The sequence below is a fragment of the Sphaeramia orbicularis genome, chromosome 21, assembly GCF_902148855.1.
Source record: "Sphaeramia orbicularis chromosome 21, fSphaOr1.1, whole genome shotgun sequence".
NCBI classification, from domain to species: domain Eukaryota; kingdom Metazoa; phylum Chordata; class Actinopteri; order Kurtiformes; family Apogonidae; genus Sphaeramia; species Sphaeramia orbicularis.
The window spans coordinates 57487020-57510497 of record NC_043977.1 but is presented as its reverse complement, the minus strand read 5'-3'; the positions used below and the strand labels follow the sequence as shown (position 1 = coordinate 57510497).

Below are 23478 nucleotides of genomic sequence, written 5' to 3'. Positions count from 1 at the left end.
GGAATACTGAAGAAAATGTAAATGGAAAACAACACAGAAATAAATGCAGGGATAAAAATAAAATAAGGAAACTATAAATAAGGACAAAATAGATAAATAATGGTACGGAAATGAACTTATCAAGCCATTTTTACATTTCTATATATATTTTTCAATACGGCAGGATCAGTCCTCCATACACTGTAAAAAAAAATCTGTAATTTAACAGAATTTTCACTGTTTATTTTACAGATTTTTCCTGTATTTTTAAGATACGGGAAAATATCAATGAAATTACAAAAACAGACTGTGATTTTACATGTCAAATGTAAAAGAACACTGTACTGTAACTGTAACTGTCAATAACCAAAAAATTTCCGTTTTTTAAAAGAAATTTTTCTTTTTTCACAGAAAAATACAGTCAAAATACATTTGCAAAGTTTAAAACTGTAAAAAAAAAAAATAAAACCAGATAAAATTACTGACACTTAACGGTAACAGAAGTATTAGTTCTGTCAGTTGAACCAGACTTATTTGTTAATTGACAAATATCTTGTGTAATTACAGGAGGTTTCACAACCAAAATGTTGAATAAATGTATTTTTGTGAATGTATAACATGTATAAGCACTGATAAACTGTCCAAATACAGTTTTTATCAGTGGATTGGACAACTGAGTCTCAGTGAAAATTATTTATATATATATTCATAGGTAATTGGATTGTTTTAATACATGTAAATATTCTTTATTAAACATTAAAAAGTAAAAAAAAAAAAAAAAAAAAAAAAAAAAAAAAAAAAAAAAAAAAGCAAAATCTCATGTAAAGTTAGGGCAAAAAACTGTATTTTAATTATGGAAAATTACTGTATTTTTATGAGAAGGTTATTTTCCGTTATTTTACAATATTTTTTTGGCGGCCCAGCTGCCAGAATATTACTGTTTTTTTGCAGGGTTTTTTTTTTTACAGTGTGATAAGAGATTCTATGAATTGTCGGTCACCCCAGTCATACTTACAGGATATCCAAAAACCAGCTCCAGACCCCGGTTCTCCTTTCTCCCCTTGTATCCATTCACACCAGGACGACCCTGAACCCAGAACATCAGCAGGTGAACAGCAGCTTCCACATCACACTCAGAAACTAGTGCTTCATCTAACACACAGGTGTCAAACATGCGGCCCGGGGGCCAAAACTGGCCCACCAAAGGGTCCGATCCGGCCCTGGGATGAATGTGTGAAATGCACAAATTACACTGAAGACATTAACACTCAGGGATGTTAGAATCATTTTAGGTCAATTCAGTCTGGAGTGGGTCAGACCAGTAAAACACTATCATAATAACCTATAAATAATGAAAACTGTACATTTTTCTCTTTGTTTTAGTGTAAAAACAAAAGTAAAATTACACAAATGTTTCCATTTACAGACTAGCCTTTTATAAAACATGTGAATAACCTGAAATTTCTAAAGAGAAATCTGTGGAATTGGACCAATATTCTGCCTGTTCTTAAATGTTTGGTGTATTTGTAGATCCACTGTGATCTGTAAGTTGTGATGCACATGTATAAATGATAAACTAAGGTGTAATATTGTTAAAATTGCACTGATTTTTCTTAAGAACTTTCAGGTTGTTCCTATCTGTTCATGTTATGTTCAAGTACAGTTCGTAGATGTAAACATTTTCATTATGGAATTTGACTTTTTTCACTCAAAAACAGAGAAAACATTGGAGTTTATCAGTTCTTATCTTATTATTTATTTTATTTTACTGGTCTGGCCCACTTCAGATCATATTAGACCAGGGCTCTCAAACTCATTTTCTTTCAGGTTCCACATTCAGCCTGATTTGATCTGCAGTGGGCTGGACCAGTGAAATAAGAACAGAATAACTGATAAATAATGACAACTGCAAATTTTTTTCTGTTTCAGAACAAAAAAAACTGCCATTAAATTATGAAAATACTACTTTTATAAACTATCCAAACAAAAAAGATGTGAATAACCTGAAACAACATGAAATTTCTTTTAAAAAAAATCAGTGCAATTTTCCCAGTCTTCTTCCTCCACTTCTCATTAGTCCATGTGCATTCTGGATCAGATCTCCAAAGACACTAAACACTGAGGAACAGGAAGAAAAGAGTTCAAACTGGACTGAATTTAATACAGACATTTCAGGTTAGTCACATTTTATTGGTACAGGAGAGTTTGGAAATGGAATTATTTTGATAATCTAAAGTTATTTTTTGCACTAAAACAAAGAAAAACAATTAAGTCGTCATTATTTATAGACATAATGTAATATTATTTTTCCATCAAACCCAGTAGTAAATCTGCAGTGGTTCTTCTGTGTGGGTTCTTCTGCTGTTATTATTGGACTGTAGATCAGATTGGTCTGGATGTGGAACCCACACTAACATGAGTTCCACAGCCTGGACTGTGGAATTTATACACTTTGGAAATTCATCCCAGGGGTGGGACTGGAACCTTTGGTGGGACACATTTGGCCCCAGGATGCATGTTTGACAGTCCTATATTAGGCTGGACGTGAAACTGAACTAAAATGAGTTTGACACCCCCAATCTAAAAGGACTTACCGGTCTTCCAGGCATTCCAATTTCACCCTTTAATCCAGGAGGTCCATATGTGCCCTACAAAAATAATAATAGAATGTGTCAGGTGACCGTAACAGATCAGATACTGGACTGTTGTAAGACTGAGGAAACACTTACAGGAGGTCCGACAGGTCCAGGTTGGCCTCTGTCCCCCTACAGTGTGTCAAAGCAGACCAGTGTCATCAACAGAAGACCACACCCCCACATATGAACAGACCAGTGTCATCAACAGAAGACCACACCCCCACATATGAACAGACCAGTGTCATCAACAGAAGACCACACCCCACATATGAACAGACCAGTGTCATCAACATGAGACCACACCCCCACATATGAACAGACCAGTGTCATCAACAGCAGACCACACCCCCACATATGAGCAGACCAATGTCATCAACAGAAGACCACACCCCCACATATGAACAGACCAGTGTCATCAACAGAAGACCACACCCCCACATATGAACAGACCAGTGTCATCAACAGAAGACCACACCCCCACATATGAACAGACCAGTGTCATCAACAGAAGACCACACCCCCACATATGAACAGACCAGTGTCATCAACAGCAGACCACACCCCCACATATGAACAGACCAGTGTCATCAACAGCAGACCACACCCCCACATATGAGCAGACCAATGTCATCAACAGAAGACCACACCCCCACATATGAACAGACCAGTGTCATCAACAGAAGACCACACCCCACATATGAACAGACCAGTGTCATCAACAGAAGACCACACCCCCACATATGAACAGACCAGTGTCATCAACAGAAGACCACACCCCCACATATGAACAGACCAGTGTCATCAACATGAGACCACACCCCCACATATGAACAGACCAGTGTCATCAACAGCAGACCACACCCCCACATATGAGCAGACCAATGTCATCAACAGAAGACCACACCCCCACATATGAACAGACCAGTGTCATCAACAGAAGACCACACCCCCACATATGAACAGACCAGTGTCATCAACAGAAGACCACACCCCCCACATATGAACAGACCAGTGTCATCAACAGCAGACCACACCCCCACATATGAGCAGACCAATGTCATCAACAGAAGACCACACCCCCACATATGAACAGACCAGTGTCATCAACAGAAGACCACACCCCCCACATATGAACAGACCAGTGTCATCAACAGAAGACCACACCCCCACATATGAACAGACCAGTGTCATCAACAGAAGACCACACCCCCACATATGAACAGACCAGTGTCATCAACAGCAGACCACACCCCCACATATGAACAGACCAGTGTCATCAACATGAGACCACACCCCCACATATGAACAGACCAGTGTCATCAACAGCAGACCACACCCCCACATATGAACAGACCAGTGTCATCAACAGCAGACCACACCCCCACATATGAACAGACCAGTGTCATCAACAGAAGACCACACCCCCCACATATGAACAGACCAGTGTCATCAACAGCAGACCACACCCCCACATATGAGCAGACCAATGTCATCAACATGAGACCACACCCCCACATATGAGAAGCTTCAGCTCAGGTGGTCTGAAGTCTACCACTCACCTTAGGACCTGACAGACCCTCCAGACGCAGAAAATTCCCATCAGGTCCAACCACTAAACCTGGCTCACCTTTGTCTCCCTAAAAACAAAGAAAAACAACCACATTGGACTGTCCTAATGATAAGACATCTTTAACCCTCCAGTATCCAGGTGTGCTTTTTTCGCACACTTTGCACTTCGTTTTAAAAACTTCATATTATTTTTCACAGTTTAAATAAGGTTCGAATTCAAAAGCTGTTCATTTTTACATGATCTTTAAAATTCTGTCCACCAACTAAAATGTGCACATTGTAAACAAAAGAAAATGACCAGACTAACATCTGTCTGCCAAGTGTGCATAAAACGCACTATTTCTAACATTAGAACCACTGTTTTTGATCCAAAGCCTTTAAGGCATAAATCCTGCTTTTACTGATATCTGGGCTTCATTTGAGAGGGGAGGGGCTAAATTAATTTATTAACATTGTTAATGTTGCTGTTAATCATTGACATATACCAGGCTGCAAAAAGCAAATATTATGTAATCCAATTTTTATGCAGTATTTTTTAAAAAAAAAACATATTTTGTGTTTTTTACATCATAAAATGTAGCTACATCATGATTAAAAGAGATCGTTTAAAGGGTTAAAAAAAAATCTAAAATGAATGATTAGTTGATCTGTATGATTAGGGCTGACCTTGATTTACAAAAATAAAATCAAATTACAGCAGAAAAATAAATCAATATATAATATTTAATAGTTGGATTTATAGGTGTGCATTTTACGCACACTTGGTGACAGATGCTTGTATTTTTGAACATTTGACCTAGCACCAAAAATAATAATGTAAATGAACCAATGTTGGAGTTAATCATTGACATATGCCAGGATGAAAAAATCAAACATGTGATCCACTTTTTATGTAGTACATTGAAAAAGTTTTTTTGTGTGTGTTTTTTGCATCCAAAGAAATGGTTTGTTTCCATTACAAACACAGCTTTTAAAGGGTTAAAAATGTGACAGTTGTTGAGTATTTGGTATTTTTATTTACAGCTCAAGTTGAAGAAATAGAAAAAAGTGTAAAAGAATTAAAAAGAAACTGTATGAAAAATTTTTTGACATTATTCTGCAAGTGTGCCAAAAACGCACACTTGGTGCTTAGTAAGGGCCTTACTGGATGGGTTAAAAAAAAAAAAAAAAAAAAAACAAATGCACAAAAAACAAAGAGGAAACTATCGTTCTGATGTAAAGAGGGTCAGTGTTTGTTACCTTTATTCCAAACCCTGGGAGGCCTGGGTCCCCTCTGTCCCCTTTTGGTCCCATTGGGCCCTGAAGGGAAATGGACAAGAACTAATAAAGTCTTTTGTTTCAGGCAAACATTTAAAGGCCTGGACTCATGAAATCTGTCATTTTTATAAAAGTCACTCATTTAAAGGATGCCAGTGGTTAAAGTTTTGCATAATTAAAGGCATTTCCGCTTTCAGTGATACCAGCGTCTGCTGTGTGGACTTTTAATGACGCTCACTGTCCATCTGTGGTGTTAACTCTAGAAAACCACCACAGGATTCTGTCACTCACATGGGTCAGGTCAGGTGACCTACTCTGAACACTCAGCCTGTTACCTGTTAGCGTAACCTGGCTACATAATAATAATAATAATAATAATAATAATAATAATAATAATGGATTAGATTTATACAGTGCTGTAACTGAAACACTCACAGGGAATCCAGCTTGACCAGGCAAACCAGCGTCCCCCTGTGGAGGAAAACACAGAAACAGAGGGTTAGCGTTGGGTAAAGGAGGAGGTCATGTTTAATAACACAGATACAAATGAACTTTATTATCCCCAGGAGCACATTCACTAATAATGTTCATCATTTATTAAATTGGTATCTGACTTTAGGTGCATTTGCACAGAATCGTCCTGGTGTGACTATGACCAGCTGTGAAAACATACCTGAGGCCCAGCACTTCCAAGAACTCCATCAAACTGTATGAACACAAAGACAACCAGCAGAACAGTGAGGGCAGTGCAGATGTTCAGGGCTCTGTCTGTGCTCCTTCACTACTGACATGTTTCCACTACGTGGTATTGGCTCGACTCGACTCGACTCGACTCTGCCTTTTTTGTGTTTCCATTATGAAAAAGGACCTGGAATCTGGTACCTGGTACTACTTTTTTGGTCTCACCTCCGCTGAGGTTCCAGGACTGGGGACCAGATACTAAAGGTGACACTGTGTAAACACTGCAGACCACTGATTGGTCAGAGTCGTCTGTGTGCCCCGCCCTTTTATTAAAAACAGATGCAGTAGTTGACAGTAAATCTGTCAGTAGGTGAATCCACATGATGACAGTCTGTAAAACTACACCATGGTTTGTCCAGGAGGTTCAGACGCAAACATTCAGCAGGAGTCTGATGAGACAACAGGCAACGAGCGAGTTTATCAGCAACTCTGAGCAGACGACATAGAAGTAACGCACCGCATCACTATGACGACCAGGTACTGTAAAGGCTGTAGTGGAAACGGTCTGGAACAGGACCTGGTACCAGAGTGGAAACGGTCTGGAACAGGACCTGGTACCAGAGTGGAAACGGTCTGGAATAGGACCTGGTACCAGAGTGGAAACGGTCTGGAACAGGACCTGGTACCAGAGTGGAAACGTTCTGGAATAGGACCTGGTACCAGAGTGGAAACGGTCTGGAACAGGACCTGGTACCAGAGTGGAAACGGTCTGGAATAGGACCTGGTACCAGAGTGGAAACGGTCTGGAATAGGACCTGGTACCAGAGTGGAGTCGAACTGGTTCCATGTAGTGGAAACGCAGTATATCACTGGTTTCACTGTTGGACATGTTGTGTGCTCTGATGCTTACGTTTCCTGTCTGGTAAATAACTTGTCCTGGAGGTCCAGGTGGGCCTGGTGGGCCTGGAAGTCCAGTTCCATCTCTACCTGGTTCACCCTAAAACCACAACACAGACACATATTAGACAGATGTGTTCTAATCCATCCAGATGCTTCAGACAGAGTGAGGACGACTTCGATAAGACCATGATGAGAACAGTGGAGTTGTACTGACCCGTTCTCCTCTGTCTCCTCTGTCACCCTTTGGTCCCTGTTGGATCACAGCACAAAACACAAAATATACTGAAACAAAAGGCTTCACAAAAACACAAAATATACTGAAACAAAAGGCTTCACAAAAACACAAAATATACTGAAACAAAAGGCTTCACAAAAACACAAAATATACTGAAACAAAAGGCTTCACAAAAACACAAAATATACTGAAACAAAAGGCTTCACACAACTCTATGATGCAGAAAGTAAAAAAGCCCCTAAAAAAAACCTTCCTTCCATTCCTACACTGTAAAAAAAAAAATCTGTAATTTAACAGAATTTTCACTGTTTATTTTACAGATTTTTCCTGTATTTTTAAGATACAGAAAAATATCAATGAAGTGACAAAAACAGACTGTGATTTTACATGTCAAATGTAAAATAACATGACAACACTGTAACTGTGAATAACCAAAAAATGTCCGTTTTTTTTAAAAGAAATTTTTCTTTTTTCACAGAAAAGTACAGTTAAAATACATTTGCAAATGTATCATAATTTCACAAATATTTCTTTTCTATTTATGAGATTAAACTGTTAATTTAAAGTTTAATACTGTCAAAAAAATAAATAAATAAAACAAGGTAAAATTACTGACAGTTAACAGTAACAGAAGTATTTGTTCTGTCAGTTGAACCAGACTTGTTTGTTAATTGACAAATATCTTGTGTAATTACAGGAGGTTTCACAACAAAAATGTTGATTAAATGTATTTTTGTGAATGTATAACATGTATAAGCACTGATAAACTGTCCAAATACAGTTTTTATCAGTGGACTGGACAACTGAGTCTCACTGAAAATTATTTATATATATATTTATAGGTAAGTTGATTGTTTTAATACATGTAAATATTCTTTATTAAACATTAAAAAGTCAAAAAATATGCAAAATCTCATGTGAAGTTAGGGCAAAAAACTGTATTTTAATTATGGAAAATTATCGTATTTTTATGAGATGGTTTTCCATTATTGAACAGTATTTATTCAGCACCCCAGCTGCCGGAATATTACAGTTTTTTTTACAGTTGGTTTTTTTTTTTTTTTTTACAGTGTAATTAAACTATGCAGACAAACAAATTCCATAATTACCTTTCAGCATATTGTAATACAAGTGGTCTGAGAAGACAGTAGACTTGTGAACTACTCTGACTGCTTTAGGTTTACCCTCCTCAGACCCAGCTGTGGGTTTTCTGTCCACATTCATGGACAAGAGTTTCACAACTTTATACAAAGAAGAAAAGAAAACTGTCCACCACAAACGACAGTCCATACAAATTTTAAAAATTGCATCTGAAAAAACTGTTGCATCATGATGTTTCCAATGTAGACACTGATTGAATACAAAAGAACAAAAGCTGGTACTGTGCTGACATGTCCTGGGTCTGAGGAGGTTAAATCCTCAGTGCAGTGGATGACCACCTGCTGTTACCTGAGGTCCAGGGAATCCATCCAGTCCAGGCTGACCATCTCTGCCTACTGGACCCTCAGAGCCCTTCTGACCTGGTATACCAGGTAGACCAGGTTTACCCTGCAGACGACAATGTCACATTATGGAGGACAAACAGGATGAAATGCTGAGAAACTACTGTCAAATACAGAGCAGAGTAAACCCTGGATTCAAAGCAGAAGACTGAGTTTGAAAACAGAACAAACTGGTGTTCACTGAAGGACCGTCAGAATGGGATATGCACTGTTTGGCACTTCCACAAGTTTAGACGGACTCACTGCTGCCCAAGAGTCCATTTATTTAGGGTTAGGAACATTAACATGAAACATTCTCAAACACTGCCTGTTCCTCAGTGTTCAGTGTCTTTGTAGATCTGATCTGATGGACAAATGAGAAGTGGACGCAGAAGATTGGTAAAATTGCACTGATTTTTCTGAAGAAATTTCTGTTTTTTTCAGGTTATTCACATCTTTTTTGTTTGGATAGTTTATAAAAGTAAGTATTTTCATAATTTAATGGGAGTTTTTGCGCTAAAACAAGGACAAACATTGTCAATTGTCATTATTTCTGAGTTCTTCTGTTCTTATCTGACTGGTTGGGTCCACTGCAGATCAGATCAGACTGAGGGGCCGTTTACACGGCGTCGGATTCAGTCGACTCCGGGAAGATTTCATGGCGGATTAGCCTTCTGTTAACATGGAAACGGTGCCTAGAGTGCCTGAATCCGGAAACTTTTGATACCAGGGTCCAGGGTGGAGCGTTATCGATACGCTCCGCATTTCAGCTCCGTGTTAACGCGAGTCGGAGCGTTCCGGGGTAAAATATGACGTCACCGCATGCGCGCGCAGCCAAGAACCGCCAGTTAACCCACTCCAGGCCAGTTGGTGGCGGTAATGCGCTTCCGAGCTGGTTTGCCAGCCTCTATGACACAATAAAGCTGCAGAAAAAGAAGGAACAACCACAACAACAATGGCCGGTTTCAGAACAACATACGTGCTGCTAACTGTGCTCAGCTCGTCTGTCCAGACAAAGAAGTCCTGCGTCTTCGTTCTACCACTCGCCATTGTTGTTTGTAAATAGTCTTGTCCGCCTATTCTTCTTCTTCTCATTTAAAGGCTGTCTAAACCGGAAATCGTTTGTGCGCAGGCGCGTGTTTTACCGCCACTGTTTCACTACAGCTCTACATCGCCAGCTACTGGTCTGGCATGGCCACTACAGCGTATTCAGCCGTCCTCGCGGACTCGTGTTAACGCAGATCGTTATCATAGCGGCTTCGTCTTAACGCGGAATGATTTTAAAATGCAAAGGAGAAATCTTTGCGGAATTGGATCGTAGCGTTGCCGTTTAAACGTAGCCTGAATGTGGAACCTGAAAGAACAGGAGATTGAGAACCCTGGTTTAGACAGTATCCTATTCTCTGGGACTCAGTAAAACTGAAACTTATTTTATACACTCTGGAAAGTTACAAAGGCAGAGGGACAGAAGAGGAACAAACAGCAGGAACCAAAGCTGAGACTAAACGGACTGTTCAACAGACGTCAGCACAGGGCGGTCAGACTCCGGTCCTCGAGGGCCGGTGTCCTGCATGTTTTAGATGTTTCCCTCTTCCATCACACCTGGGTCAGTTCATGATCAGCTCATCATCATGCATTGCAGAAGCTTGATAATGATGTAATGGCTTCCAGGTGTGATGGAAGAGGGAAGTATCTAAAACATGCAGGATACCGGCCCGCGAGGACCGGAGTTTGACACCTGTGTGTTAGAGGCTCAACACTGGTTCAAACCGCTGTGGGCGGTCTCAGATTCACAGCCTACATGTGTGTTTTCATGTCAGAATGTTCCAACAGTTCCACAGTTACTTACAGGGAGGCCAGGGAATCCAGGAGGACCCTGAAAACACACAAACACATGAACATGTTACTTCAAATGTTTCAGTGCAGCTTCAACAGTTCCACTAGGATCCATTCTGTGTCAGATGGATCTAGAACCTGTGGATCCAAACGGGTCAATGCACCAGTAAAACCTGGTCTAACAGTAGGGCTGGGTATCATGGCCAATTTCCATAATCGATTCGATTTCGATTCATAAGGTTCTGAATCGATTAATCACGATTCAATTCGATTCAATATAATATTGATTTGATTCAGTATTAACTGATTGATTCAGATTAATTTAGTGATATCAGAGTATAATTAGATAATAAATAATAAGAGTTGCAACCTGAGTATTTGAGTACTGCAGTCATGAAACACATCAATACTGGGATCAATATTGATATTAGAAAGGAAATAAATCTGACACTTCAGCAGAAGGAGCTGAATCTGCTCTGAAATAAGAAACATGTCCATGCTTCTACAGTGGCTCAGAACGGACTTCTTTGTCATCTTTATTCTGTTTTATGGCTGGAGGCTTCTATCACTTCTATCACTGCGTGATAGTTGGTCAGAGTGGGGGGGGTGTGTGCGCTCTGTGATTGGGGGTGGGGGTAGTGTAGCGGTCGGACATTGTTGCTTTACTATTCATCCAAGTTAATGTTCCAAGAACGACCGGCTTCTGCGACTCGCCTCGGAGACCCTCCAGGCGGCCAGTTCCTTCACACTGTGGGTTCCAGTTTGAGTGGAGGCCTGGAGGACCTCCAGCAGAGGGGTTTTCCCCACCCTTCCTCCGTGTCTTTTCCGTGCTGAAGTCATCAGGGGTTTGCAAGACGGAGCCGGCTGCGCTTCCACGTACTCCCGGTCCTGCTCTGAAAAATCGATCTCATCCACTGTTAATCGATTACGCAAAATTAAAATGAAATCGATCTAAGAATGATTAAACTGATTTTTTTACCCAGCCCTATCTAACAGGAGAGCAGGTCTGGTTCAACTGGGATTAAACAAAGTTCAGAAACTCATCAACTGATTCAGAATAAATGAACTACACTTGTTATATCTCATATTCAAATGTCTTCACAGCTGATCAGAGGTTTGTGTAGTTTTTGTTCCTTCAGTACACAGTTCGAACCTGTCTTCCTTCTGGTCCTCTCACACCAGGCAGTCCACTCTGCACCGCCGCACCTGAACCCTCCATGTCGTCCTAGAAAACATCAGAGAACACGTCCAACACTCAACCGCTGGAAAAAACACATATGAACAACACCAGCACATTTTAGTCTTCTAAAAAAATTAGACTTACAAATCCAACCCGATAACTGGGTCCAGGAGGACCAGGAGGACCAGGAGGTCCAACCGGTCCCATTGGTCCAGGCAGACCAGCCAGTCCAGACTCTCCTGGGGGTCCTGGCAAACCAGGGTCTCCTTGAGCTCCCTGTAGATTTAATAAAAACAGGATTTAAAAAGGAAAACTAAAACAAATTCAAAGACAGATGAACTGAACACCCAGTGAATCCAAGACTGGACTGTGATGGAACTGCAGGTCACACACATTTATACTGACCCATATACGATCATCACACACATTTATACTGACCCATATACGGTCATCACACACATTTATACTGACCCATATACGGTCATCACACACATTTATACTGACCCATATACGGTCATCACACACATTTATACTGACCCATATACGATCATCTCACACATTTATACCATACGGGACACCATATACGACCCATATACGGTCATCACACACATTTATACTGACCCATATACGGTCATCACACACATTTATACTGACCCATATATGGTCATCACACACATTTATACTGACCCATATACGGTCATCACACACATTTATACTGACCCATATACGGTCATCACACACATTTATACTGACCCATATACGGTCATCACACACATTTATACTGACCCATATATGGTCATCACACACATTTATACTGACCCATTTATGGTCATCATACACATTTATACTGACCCATATACGGTCATCATACACATTTATACTGACCCATATACGGTCATCACACACATTTATACTGACCCATATACGATCATCACACACATTTATACTGACCCATATACGGTCATCACACACATTTATACTGACCCATATACGGTCATCACACACATTTATACTGACCCATATACGGTCATCACACACATTTATACTGACCCATATACGATCATCACACACATTTATACTGACCCATATACGGTCATCACACACATTTATACTGACCCATATATGGTCATCACACACATTTATACTGACCCATATACGGTCATCACACACATTTATACTGACCCATATATGGTCATCATACACATTTATACTGACCCATTTATGGTCATCACACACATTTATACTGACCCATATACGGTCATCACACACATTTATACTGACCCATATACGGTCATCACACACATTTATACTGACCCATATACGATCATCACACACATTTATACTGACCCATATATGGTCATCACACACATTTATACTGACCCATATACGGTCATCACACACATTTATACTGACCCATATATGGTCATCACACACATTTATACTGACCCATATACGGTCATCACACACATTTATACTGACCCATATACGGTCATCACACACATTTATACTGACCCATATACGGTCATCACACACATTTATACTGACCCATATACGGTCATCACACACATTTATACTGACCCATATATGGTCATCACACACATTTATACTGACCCATATATGGTCATCACACACATTTATACTGACCCATTTATGGTCATCACACACATTTATACTGACCCATATACGGTCATCACACACATTTATACTGACCCATATATGGTCATCACACACATTTATACTGACCAATATACGGTCATCACACACATTTATACTGACCCATTTATGGTCATCATACACATTTATACTGACCCATATACGGTCATCACACACATTTATACTGACCCATATACGGTCATTATACACATTTATACTGACCCATATATGGTCATCATACACATTTATACTGACCCATATACGGTCATCACACACATTTATACTGACCCATATATGGTCATCACACACATTTATACTGACCCATATACGGTCATCACACACATTTATACTGACCAATATACGGTCATCACACACATTTATACTGACCCATATACGGTCATCACACACATTTATACTGACCCATATATGGTCATCACACACATTTATACTGACCCATATACGGTCATCATACACATTTATACTGACCCATATATGGTCATCACACACATTTATACTGACCCATATATGGTCATCATACACATTTATACTGACCCATATACGGTCATCATACACATTTATACTGACCCATATACGGTCATCATACACATTTATACTGACCCATATACGGTCATCATACACATTTATACTGACCCATATACGGTCATCACACACATTTATACTGACCCATACACTGTCATCACACACATTTATACTGACCCATATACGGTCATCATACACATTTATACTGACCCATATACAGTCATCATACACATTTATACTGACCCATACACTGTCATCATACACATTTATACTGACCCATATACGGTCATCATACACATTTATACTGACCCATATATGGTCATCACACACATTTATACTGACCCATACACTGTCATCATACACATTTATACTGACCCATATATGGTCATCACACACATTTATACTGACCCATACACTGTCATCATACACATTTATACTGACCCATATATGGTCATCATACACATTTATACTGACCCATACACTGTCATCATACACATTTATACTGACCCATATACGGTCATCATACACATTTATACTGACCCATATATGGTCATCACACACATTTATACTGACCCATACACTGTCATCATACACATTTATACTGACCCATATATGGTCATCACACACATTTATACTGACCCATACACTGTCATCATACACATTTATACTGACCCATATATGGTCATCATACACATTTATACTGACCCATACACTGTCATCATACACATTTATACTGACCCATATATGGTCATCACACACATTTATACTGACCCATACACTGTCATCATACACATTTATACTGACCCATATATGGTCATCATACACATTTATACTGACCCATATATGGTCATCACACACATTTATACTGACCCATATATGGTCATCACACACATTTATACTGACCCATACACTGTCATCATACACATTTATACTGACCCATATATGGTCATCACACACATTTATACTGACCCATACACTGTCATCATACACATTTATACTGACCCATATATGGTCATCATACACATTTATACTGACCCATATATGGTCATCACACACATTTATACTGACCCATATATGGTCATCACACACATTTATACTGACCCATATATGGTCATCACACACATTTATACTGACCCATACACTGTCATCATACACATTTATACTGACCCATATATGGTCATCACACACATTTATACTGACCCATACACTGTCATCATACACATCTGTTCTGATAACAGTCTGCAGCCCCTTGAATTTATACGATGGAAAAAATAACCTTTACTGTAAATTTGAAGATGGACTTTTTTGTGCAGCATTGGGGGGATGGGTGAGAGATATAAAGCCTTTGAGATGTGAATGCATAAATATGAACCCAAAGTCCTCTGAAGGAAATATGTTTTTATGTTTTTATTTATCTTTATATGTTCTGTGTTGTGACTGTCATGTGTGTTTTATATGCCAGACTAACGGTCTTTGTTAGAATGTGTCCATGTGATGAGGTTTTTTTAATCTTGTCTGTGAAGCAATGACATGTAGCACTGTGCCCAAGATGAATTTACCCCAGGAGACAATAAAGTTTATTTTACTTTGCTTTTTTACATTTTACTTTTACTTTACTTCACTTTTACTTTACTTTTATACTTTACTTTTTACTTTTACTTTACTTTTTTATATTACTTTTTATTTTACTTACTTTACTTTTACTTTTTCTTTACTTTTTTACTTTTTACTTTTATTTACTTTACTTTTACTTTTTATCTTTCTGTATACATTGATTCTTTACTTTCAGATCCTGTATGCCAGGATCATGATGAGCTGCTGTAAATTCTTTTGTTTTGTTTTTTTACACCCACTCTCTGGATGTGTATAGTTTGTGTATTTGTTTTTTCAATGTGTGAAAAAAAATCTAAATTCTTTCAATAAAAAGAGAATTAAAAAAAAAAGAAAGAATTTGCAGCCCTTGAAGCTCCCTTTGCTGGTTCTGACCTGTTAGTTCAGTGTGATTTGCCCTGCTGTGTGTAATAGATTACTGTTTTAACACACTGGTGATAATCACACACATGTCGACATAGTGGAAGATATGAACCAATTACAGCAGTGAAATAAAACATCTGACTTGTTGCTCCTGCTGATTTAATCCAAAAGTTTTTTTTTTTTTTCTTCGGAGGACAAGGGTTCACTAACACTGGTCCACATCATCTGTAGTGGATGTCATTACTGCAGCTTTTTTTGAGGTTTATATCTAGTAGATGATAGTCCTTTTAAAAAAGAAAACCTTTATTTTCTGTTAAAATAAATGCCCCACATTAATTGTCTTTAAAAAGAGCATTCCATTTCTTCCAGCTTCTCATGTGGAGCTCTGTGGGGCTTGTCACGAAGCAGAACTGTTGCTCAGACTTCATTTGCATCGCTTAACTGACGCTGCACGATTGTGCCAAGTGATAATTTTGCTTTTGAATAGTAACAAGTACTTATTGCCGACTGTTGTTTGTTTTAGTTTTAGTTTTGTCTTTATTTTGTGTAAAAAAAAAGGTAAAATGACTAATAAAAAAGAAGTGTAAAATAAATAAATAAATAAATAAATGCCATGAATTCTCACCTTAGCTCCAACTGCTCCTGGAAGGCCCAGCTCACCTGAATCCCCCTGAATAAAAAAACCCAACATGTGTTTAAACTTGACCACCAAAGCCCACATACACAGACCCATGTGTTCTACTGGATACTACAGCTCTGTGGGTGTTATTCAGATGAATCATTACTCTTTAGAAGGGAATCGTTTCCACAGGTCGTTACCTTCTCTCCCCTCGGACCAGGAGCCCCTGGGAGACCGTCAGTACCGGGTAACCCAGGCAGACCCTGGAGGCCCACAGATCAGATTAGGTTCAGATACAGATCTGTTCATGATCAGGTTAGACTGACAGCTCATAGACACGCCCACACTTACAGGCTGACCAGGTGAACCGTCTTTTCCTGGTGGTCCAAAGGCCCCAGAACTCAATACTGTGCCTGCTGTGGAAAGACCAGGAGGACCAGGAAGACCAGGGGGACCAGGAGGACCAGGTGGTCCACGTAGACCCTGCAAAAATATAAACATATTTACATGTAACACATGTACAGTAAACTGACTTCAGCACATGGTTTATAGTCTGTACTGATGAGAGGAACCAAATATGATCTCTGCTCACCCGGATAGAGTCCAGGTCTGGGAACCCGGAGCCCTCCATGTCCACAAAGGTCTGAAACACATTCACTCATGAAACCAGTGGCACATGTTGTGTTTCTACAGATGGTTTTATCAGTGTGTGACAGTATGGGACTCACAGATCTGAATCCTGGTCCTGGAGGTCCAGGAGGTCCTGGGGGTCCTCTGGGACCAGGTTGACCCTCTCCACGGTCTCCCTATGAACACAAGACTCATTAAGCCAAAGCAGACTTATTGAATTCATACATGTTCCAGTATTAAAAACCAACCAAACATTCATTTTTATTAACCACCATTTTCTGTGAAAAGGTAAAAACACAATATTCGGTTCATGTAAACACAGCTGGTGTCAGTAGACATCTGACCTTTTCTCCTTTGGGTCCAGAGTCTCCTGGGGTTCCTGGGAAGCCTGGAGGTCCCTCAGGACCCTGTGACCAACAAACACTGATATTAGCTTTACCTGTGTCTAGTCCTGAGGGTCAGTACTGAAGGGGTTCATGCTCCATAACCTGACAGTCACACATTCAAGTCACTCATGTGTTCTTTCTATCAAACAGCAAAGAAAACGAGCACTTACAGTTTTTCCATCCTCACCAGGATCCCCCTGCAGAGGTGACAGACACACCAGTTAGAACAGAAGTTATCTGAGGGGGCTGTGGACAGTTCAGACGTACAATGGACTTTCTTTTCTTTTGTTCTGGATTCTCAACAGAAAGCAAAAGTGTTAAGTTTGTTGTGTGTGAATGATTAACTCAGTGTTTTCCAACCTTATGGTCGCCTGAAATTTCTATTAATTGATAAAAATTTTAAAAACTTACTCATAAAAAATAAATGTTGAGTTGACAGAGACAATCCCAATCCATAAAAAACAAACTCTGAGTCTGAAACTGCAGCACTGTGGTTCTGTTTATCTGTCAAATGTTCATTATGGTCAGTTTCAGATGCTGCAGCTCTTTCATAATTCATAGTTTCAGTTCTTGTTTGTTCAGTATTAATTGTCCTCCTTGTAAATCCCAGCTGGGCTGACTGGACAGATCCTGACCAAGGAAAATCCAATTCTCCCTTTGTGCAGTAATCTACACCTGGATTTACTGCCTCTGTCCACAATAACAGACATTATATAGACTAAATGTCCTCTAAAATTAATATGTATTTGCAACATAGTATAGCAAACTATTACATGATCAAATCATTTTAGCAAAAAAAAAAGTGTCTCCGTTTTGAATGTCTGGGGTCGCCAGAAATTTGTGATGCTTAACTGGGGTCACGAACCAAAAAAGGTTGGGAACCACTGGATTAACTCGATACAATTGGAACTGCGTCATAAAAATAAATAAATTCATAAATAAATAAATGCATAACATAGAAATATCCTGATAATAAAGTCAATAAAGTCAAGAACATATTAGCACTAACCGGTTCTCCATCATCTCCTGATGGTCCCTGGGGGCCTGGGGGGCCTGGTGGTCCAGGAGGCCCTCGAGCTCCAGGGGCTGAAACCACAGAGCCGTCACTACTGACTGAAAACTCAGCTGGGGGTCCTGGAGGACCAGCAGGACCAGGGGGACCAGGAGGACCAGGCTCTCCCTTCTTCCCTTGGTATCCAAAGCCGGCACTGCCCTGGAGAGAAACAGGAAGAAGCTGTGAGACGAAGCAGAGACAAAAAGGACAAACACTGAAGCCTGAAGGACAAACACAGACTGAAGCCTGAAGGACAAACACAGACTGAAGCCTAGAGGACAAACACAGACTGAAGCCTGAAGGACACACACAGACTGAAGCCTGAAGGACAAACACAGACTGAAGCCTGAAGGACAAACACAGACTGAAGCCTAGAGGACAAACACAGACTGAAGCCTGAAGGACAAACACAGACTGAAGCCTAGAGGACAAACACAGACTGAAGTATGAAGGACAAACACAGACTGAAGCATGAAGGACAAACACAGACTGAAGCCTGAAGGACAAACACAGACTGAAGCATGAAGGACAAACACAGACTGAAGCCTAGAGGACAAACACAGACTGAAGCCTAGAGGAGACACAGAGACTGAAGCCTAGAGGACAAACACAGACTGAAGCCTAGAGGAGACACAGAGACTGAAGCCTAGAGGACAAACACAGACTGAAGCCTAAAGGACAAACACAGACTGAAGCCTAAAGGACAAACACAGACTGAAGTCTAGAGGACAAACACAGACTGAAGCCTAAAGGACAAACACAGACTGAAGCCTGAAGGACAAACACAGACTGAAGCCTAGAGGACAAACACAGACTGAAGCCTGAAGGACACACACAGACTGAAGCCTGAAGGACAAACACAGACTGAAGCCTAGAGGACAAACACAGACTGAAGCCTGAAGGACAAACACAGACTGAAGCCTGAAGGACAAACACAGACTGAAGCATGAAGGACAAACACAGACTGAAGCCTGAAGGACAAACACAGACTGAAGCCTAGAGGACAAACACAGACTGAAGCCTGAAGGACAAACACAGACTGAAGCCTGAAGGACACACACAGACTGAAGCCTGAAGGACAAACACAGACTGAAGCCTAGAGGACAAACACAGACTGAAGCCTGAAGGACAAACACAGACTGAAGCCTGAAGGACAAACACAGACTGAAGCCTGAAGGACAAACACAGACTGAAGCCTAGAGGACAAACACAGACTGAAGCCTGAAGGACACACACAGACTGAAGCCTGAAGGACAAACACAGACTGAAGCCTAGAGGACAAACACAGACTGAAGCCTGAAGGACAAACACAGACTGAAGCATGAAGGACAAACACAGACTGAAGCCTGAAGGACACACACAGACTGAAGCCTGAAGGACAAACACAGACTGAAGCCTAGAGGACAAACACAGACTGAAGCCTGAAGGACAAACACAGACTGAAGCCTAGAGGACAAACACAGACTGAAGCCTGAAGGACACACACAGACTGAAGCCTAGAGGGCAAACACAGACTGAAGCCTGAAGGACAAACACAGACTGAAGCCTAGAGGACAAACACAGACTGAAGCCTGAAGGACAAACACAGACTGAAGCCTAGAGGACAAACACAGACTGAAGTATGAAGGACAAACACAGACTGAAGCATGAAGGACAAACACAGACTGAAGCATGAAGGACAAACACAGACTGAAGCCTAGAGGACAAACACAGACTGAAGCCTAGAGGAGACACAGAGACTGAAGCCTAGAGGACAAACACAGACTGAAGCCTAGAGGAGACACAGAGACTGAAGCCTAGAGGACAAACACAGACTGAAGCCTAAAGGACAAACACAGACTGAAGCCTAAAGGACAAACACAGACTGAAGTCTAGAGGACAAACACAGACTGAAGCCTAAAGGACAAACACAGACTGAAGCCTGAAGGACAAACACAGACTGAAGCCTAGAGGACAAACACAGACTGAAGCCTAGAGGACAAACACAGACTGAAGCCTAGAGGAGACACAGAGACTGAAGCCTAGAGGACAAACACAGACTGAAGCCTAGAGGAGACACAGAGACTGAAGCCTAGAGGACAAACACAGACTGAAGCCTAGAGGACAAACACAGACTGAGGCCTAGAGGACAAACACAGACTGAAGCCTAAAGGACAAACACAGACTGAAGCCTAGAGGACAAACACAGACTGAAGCCTAAAGGACAAACACAGACTGAAGTCTAGAGGACAAACACAGACTGAAGCCTAGAGGACAAACACAGACTGAAGCCTAGAGGACAAACACAGACTGAAGACTGAAGGACAAACACAGACTGAAGCCTAGAGGACAAACACAGACTGAAGCCTAAAGGACAAACACAGACTGAAGCCTGAAGGACAAACACAGACTGAAGCCTAAAGGACAAACACAGACTGAAGCCTGAAGGACAAACACAGACTGAAGCCTAGAGGACAAACACAGACTGAAGCCTGAAGGACACACACAGACTGAAGCCTGAAGGACAAACACAGACTGAAGCCTAGAGGACAAACACAGACTGAAGCCTGAAGGACAAACACAGACTGAAGCCTAGAGGGCAAACACAGACTGAAGCCTGAAGGACAAACACAGACTGAAGCCTAGAGGGCAAACACAGACTGAAGCCTGAAGGACAAACACAGACTGAAGCCTAGAGGACAAACACAGACTGAAGCCTGAAGGACAAACACAGACTGAAGCCTAGAGGACAAACACAGACTGAAGTATGAAGGACAAACACAGACTGAAGCATGAAGGACAAACACAGACTGAAGCATGAAGGACAAACACAGACTGAAGCCTAGAGGACAAACACAGACTGAAGCCTAGAGGAGACACAGAGACTGAAGCCTAGAGGACAAACACAGACTGAAGCCTAGAGGAGACACAGAGACTGAAGCCTAGAGGACAAACACAGACTGAAGCCTAAAGGACAAACACAGACTGAAGCCTAAAGGACAAACACAGACTGAAGTCTAGAGGACAAACACAGACTGAAGCCTAAAGGACAAACACAGACTGAAGCCTGAAGGACAAACACAGACTGAAGTCTAGAGGACAAACACAGACTGAAGCCTAGAGGACAAACACAGACTGAAGCCTAGAGGAGACACAGAGACTGAAGCCTAGAGGACAAACACAGACTGAAGCCTAGAGGAGACACAGAGACTGAAGCCTAGAGGACAAACACAGACTGAAGCCTAGAGGACAAACACAGACTGAGGCCTAGAGGACAAACACAGACTGAAGCCTAAAGGACAAACACAGACTGAAGCCTAGAGGACAAACACAGACTGAAGCCTAAAGGACAAACACAGACTGAAGTCTAGAGGACAAACACAGACTGAAGCCTAAAGGACAAACACAGACTGAAGCCTGAAGGACAAACACAGACTGAAGTCTAAAGGACAAACACAGACTGAGGCCTAGAGGACAAACACAGACTGAAGCCTAAAGGACAAACACAGACTGAAGTCTAGAGGACAAACACAGACTGAAGCCTAAAGGACAAACACAGACTGAAGCCTGAAGGACAAACACAGACTGAAGTCTAGAGGACAAACACAGACTGAAGCCTGAAGGACAAACACAGACTTAAGCCTGAAGGACAAACACAGACTGAAGCCTGAAGAACAAACACAGACTGAAGTCTAGAGGACAAACACAGACTGAAGACTGAAGGACAAACACAGACTGAAGCCTAGAGGACAAACACAGACTGAAGCCTAGAGGACAAACACAGACTGAAGCCTAGAGGACAGGGCCCGGACCCTGGACCAGGACTTGTCCTCTGTTAACGCTGATACTGTCTCATAATCCAGTCTGGTTTAAAACATCAAACATCAGCAGAGTCAACTCTTTATAGAGATGAACAAAGACAGAGGAGCCACAGCACAAGGAATGATTTCATTCAAGTTAAATATGAGAGTTCCAGAGTGAAACCAGACTGACTCTGACCTTTGTTCCCTTTTCTCCAGGTTCACCCTGAAAAGGAACAGACACATTCAAGTCAGAACCATTTTGTTGGATTTAATTATGATTTGATGAAAAAATACATACCTACATACATACATATATATTCTACTCTAACCTCCTTCCCTTTCTATGAATCTGAGCTTTTGAATCTTTCCTGGTAGTAAATTGTTTTTTGCTTTGAACCATTTGTGCCTGACCGACGCTAACTCTACTTGGACAAACTGACCCAAATGCGTTGGCAGAGACGTCCAGGGTCATTCTGAGTGATTTGTGTTAAGATTTTTAATCAGATTAATTATGATGATGGATTAATCCTATATATATGATATATATGAAAGTCTGAATATATTGAATGAAACTTAGCTAGCGCCATCTTGTGTTTTCGATGTGATCACAGTAACCTCTGTATGACACCATGAGTGAGTCAGCACGAAATCTAGTTTCAGCAGTATGAAGTACTGAACAGATCGTTCATACCTTTGTGAATGCATGTACAGGCCAGAAGAATGCTAACCCTGATACTCACTGCACTGGTGGATTTACCTACCAGCACCCCCCCGTTTGAAAATCTGCAGAAAACATGGATACTCTGCCTGGGAATCAAACCTCTACCTTCTGCACTGATGTCTGAAGTGTTACCTCCTGAGTTAAACCTCTGTGGTCTGGGGGCTGATCTGTTTTCTATCTGATGGTCTTCGTACTTTTCAGGCTGTGACATTTCCATCTAAGTTTCAGGGTTCATTCAGATTAAAGTGTATATTTTGTTGTGAAATGTGACTGTCATACACAGTATGTTCTGCAAACAAAGCAAACAGTCCTGCTGAACAGGACCAGGACTAGTCCCCCTTCCACTGGTCCTGGATCTGCCACTG

General features: G+C 40.8%; 1 protein-coding gene across 1 annotated transcript in view; it reads right to left on the bottom strand.

The window, feature by feature from the left end:
* The window catches only part of col18a1a (collagen type XVIII alpha 1 chain a), a 118839-nt gene that overhangs the window by 28875 nt on the left and 66486 nt on the right, over positions 1–23478 (bottom strand). Inside the window, 22 exon segments of the mRNA XM_030124698.1 lie at positions 995–1066; positions 2574–2627; positions 2709–2744; positions 4175–4252; positions 5424–5483; positions 5877–5912; positions 6115–6147; positions 7033–7119; positions 7237–7272; positions 8707–8805; positions 10588–10614; positions 11728–11799; positions 11899–12030; positions 16547–16591; positions 16741–16803; positions 16892–17023; positions 17133–17183; positions 17269–17346; positions 17515–17577; positions 17727–17753; positions 18566–18769; positions 22589–22615. Of these exon segments, the coding sequence (XP_029980558.1) occupies positions 995–1066; positions 2574–2627; positions 2709–2744; positions 4175–4252; positions 5424–5483; positions 5877–5912; positions 6115–6147; positions 7033–7119; positions 7237–7272; positions 8707–8805; positions 10588–10614; positions 11728–11799; positions 11899–12030; positions 16547–16591; positions 16741–16803; positions 16892–17023; positions 17133–17183; positions 17269–17346; positions 17515–17577; positions 17727–17753; positions 18566–18769; positions 22589–22615 (1512 nt within the window).